The following is a 3,100-nucleotide window of genomic DNA, read 5'->3' as shown; positions in this document are numbered from 1 at the left end:
TTCACCCAAAAATGAAAATTCTGTCATTATTTACTCACTCTCATGTCGTTCCAAACCCGCAAGACCTTTGTTCATATTCTGAACACAAATTAAGATATTTCTGATGAAATACGAGAGCTTCCTGACCCTGCATAGACAGCAACACAACTGAAACATTCAAGGCCCAGAAAGGTAGTAAGGACATCATTAAAATAGTCCATGTGACATCAGTGGCTCAACCGTAATGTTATGAAGCTATGAGAATACAGCACAAAGGAAACAAAAATAACTCTATTCAACAACTTCTTCTTTTCTTCCGTGTCAGTCCACGACGTGTGTTCATGACAGTACTATCACATACATGCGTCGTGTTACTCTCGTGAATGCGTGTTGAAGACCGACACGGAAGAGAAGAAATTGTTGAATAGAGTCATTATTTTTGTTTTCTCTGCACACAAAAAGTATTCTCGTATCTTCATAAAATTAAGGTTGAACCACTGATGTCACATGGACTATTTTAACGATGTCCGTACTACCTTTCTGGGTCTTGAACGTGGCCCAGTTCTGTGCTGTCTATGGAGGGTCAGAAAACTCTCGGATTTCATCAAAAATATCTTAATTTGTGTTCAAAAGATGAACGATGGTCTTACAGGTTTGGAACGACATGAGGTTGAGTAATTAATGACAGAATTTTAATTTTTGGGTGAACTATCCCAAGTTTAAAAACCAGCCCAGCATGATGGGTTTCCTCACCTCAGTCAGCCGAACTGCGCTCTGCTGCGAGGCCATGTTTCCACGACCAGAGTACACCTGTGGTAACTCTGTGATGTTGTGGTCTCCGTCCTGCTCTGCCTCGCTCTCTGAAAGATTGACACCTCTGCAGAAAGTGCAAAGTGTGACTTAAAAAATCACTTGCGTACATTACAAACTCAATTATGAAGCTGGTGCATCAGAGCGTTTACTTTGAAACATCACTGTTCCATCAATTAGAATACATTCCATCATATGCATCAAATTCTGTGAATGATCTCCAGCTTGTGGAAGACTAACTTCATGAGGAGCTCGCTGATGTCCTCCAGCTTGCTCATGTTGGGGAACTTCTCCTGCATGAGCTTCTTCACCCCTCGACTCATGCCCACAGGCACCACCTTCAAGCTGCTGCAGGAGGACATGGAGAGGGTTAGCGGAGACTGTAAGAAACCTCACAAAATAGCATTTGTTTGAAGATGCATCAGTGCGTTTACTTTGAAAACAATCACAGGAAAGTCATGTTTAGAAGTTGCATCATGTGCACCTTTCAATTGGAGACAAGAAAACAAAGCCAAGCTACTTACTAATGACGAAACTCCACCTCTTGGGACACGGGATCATAATTTAACAGCACACATCTTTTTATGCTGTTGAGGTTGAGCTGAGAAACGAGAGTTAAATGATCAAAACATGCACAAATCTTCATATCTTCTCACCACCAAGAGGACAACAACATCAGCTGGTTGTACACATCACAAATGTCAGAAGACTATACTTGCATCACATGTGGAGAAACATTTTATAGTTCTGGGCGAGTGAATTACCTTGTGTACGTTTATCGAGGGGAACATGTTCTGGAACATGGTGGCCATCAGCTTGATGTGCATGCCCTCGATGCCAAAATTATTCAGCACTAGCAAAGGATGATGGGAAAACTGCTGTTCATGCATCCTGTGCCTCTTTAAAGACGAAACTACATCTTTGCTGAGGGTATACTGGAACAAAGAGACCATTTACTTTTAGAACAAATTACAAGAATGTTCATAATATAATCAGTGTGAGACTAGACACATCAGTGCGTTTACTTTGAAGAGACATCACTCAACAGTCAAAATACTAAAATGTCATCATTTGTGCCCTCGGATATGAGAAATCAAAGACAGGTCAAAAGTAGTGCAGTTATATACCTTCGCAACACGGAAATATAATGTTGGACCTTTGGGAAGACGTGCAAGCCTCTGTGGAGAAAGAAAGAGTCATTTTAGGTGTTAATATATCTGATCTCAAAAAGAATGAGATGTAGAAGACATACTATGTATGTACTACATACTACAAAGTCATAGTCTTGAGTGCCGCATCGCTACTATCAAATTGTTAGTACACAATAACATTTATGAACTCAAACTGTAAAGCATGACACTAGCCAATGCCAAGGTCATGGGTTTGATTCCCAGGGAAAGCAAGAAGTGATAAAAATGCTCTGGATGAATGCATCTGCCAAATGTCATTAAAGTCACAATGCAAGGAAATACTGACATCTTTTCTTTTGCATTGTGACATACATTCAAGTGAAACAGATTATCATAAAAAAAAAAATGCTTGGCAGGGACATGGTTCTATGCATCGGTTAGCTGATTGGATGGAGGCAGGTGTGAACTTGCTTGAGCTTGCAGTTGATTAAGAAAGGAGCAAAGTTTAAGTAAAGAAGTCCGGCATATGTCATCAGAAAGAGGACTGTCGATTTCATTGGAAGATTGAGTTAAGACATTTATTAAAAATAAGGTAAATTTTGTTTTTTTAAATATGAAAAAAAAAAAAAACATGCATTCAAACATTCAAAATAGGGTTATTTTTCATTTCATGCAGCCTTTAACGGGATAGCTCGCACATAAATAAAAAGTCTGTTATCATTTACTCACCCTTCCCTTGTTCCAAACCTGTATGAGTTTCTTTTCTCTGTTGAACACACAAAAAGACATTTTAATGAACGCTGGTAACCAAACAGTTGATGGTAGCCATTCCAACTATGGACATCAATGGCTACAGTCAACTGTTTTGTTACCAATGTTCTTCAAAATATCTTCTTTTGAGTTCAAAAGAATCTCATACAGGTTTAGAACAACTTGAGAGCAGGGGCCGGTGGGGGGGTGGGGGGCAGTGCCCCCTGTCAACAAGCATGGCCCCCCCTTTGGCCCCCCTAAATTTGGAATCATTTCACAGCAAACAATTTAGGGTGAAATGCGCAGTTTGTCCTGTAAACTATATATATATATATATATATATATATACACTGCGCATTACAACCAATCACATACGATTCTGTTGAGTTTATGAATGCAAGGACCAATCAGAGGCGTTCAGATGAGTCATT

At 39.7% G+C, this 3,100-nt stretch overlaps 1 protein-coding gene across 1 annotated transcript in view; it reads right to left on the bottom strand.

Annotated features, from left to right (window-relative positions):
* Positions 1-3,100, bottom strand: part of LOC107711268 (suppressor of SWI4 1 homolog) — a 6,882-nt gene that overhangs the window by 2,220 nt on the left and 1,562 nt on the right. The window contains exons 4-8 of the mRNA XM_016516236.1: positions 1,917-1,967; positions 1,554-1,724; positions 1,314-1,390; positions 1,030-1,137; positions 733-856 (exon numbers count right to left, since the gene is read on the bottom strand). Of these exons, the coding sequence (XP_016371722.1) occupies positions 733-856; positions 1,030-1,137; positions 1,314-1,390; positions 1,554-1,724; positions 1,917-1,967 (531 nt within the window). The remainder of the gene's footprint in view (positions 1-732; positions 857-1,029; positions 1,138-1,313; positions 1,391-1,553; positions 1,725-1,916; positions 1,968-3,100) is intronic.

The sequence above is a fragment of the Sinocyclocheilus rhinocerous genome, unplaced genomic scaffold (genome assembly GCF_001515625.1).
Source record: "Sinocyclocheilus rhinocerous isolate Xijiao unplaced genomic scaffold, SAMN03320098_v1.1 scaffold115, whole genome shotgun sequence".
Taxonomy (NCBI): domain Eukaryota; kingdom Metazoa; phylum Chordata; class Actinopteri; order Cypriniformes; family Cyprinidae; genus Sinocyclocheilus; species Sinocyclocheilus rhinocerous.
The sequence above is the reverse complement of the archived record's forward strand: the minus strand, read 5'-3'. Positions and strand labels throughout refer to the sequence as shown.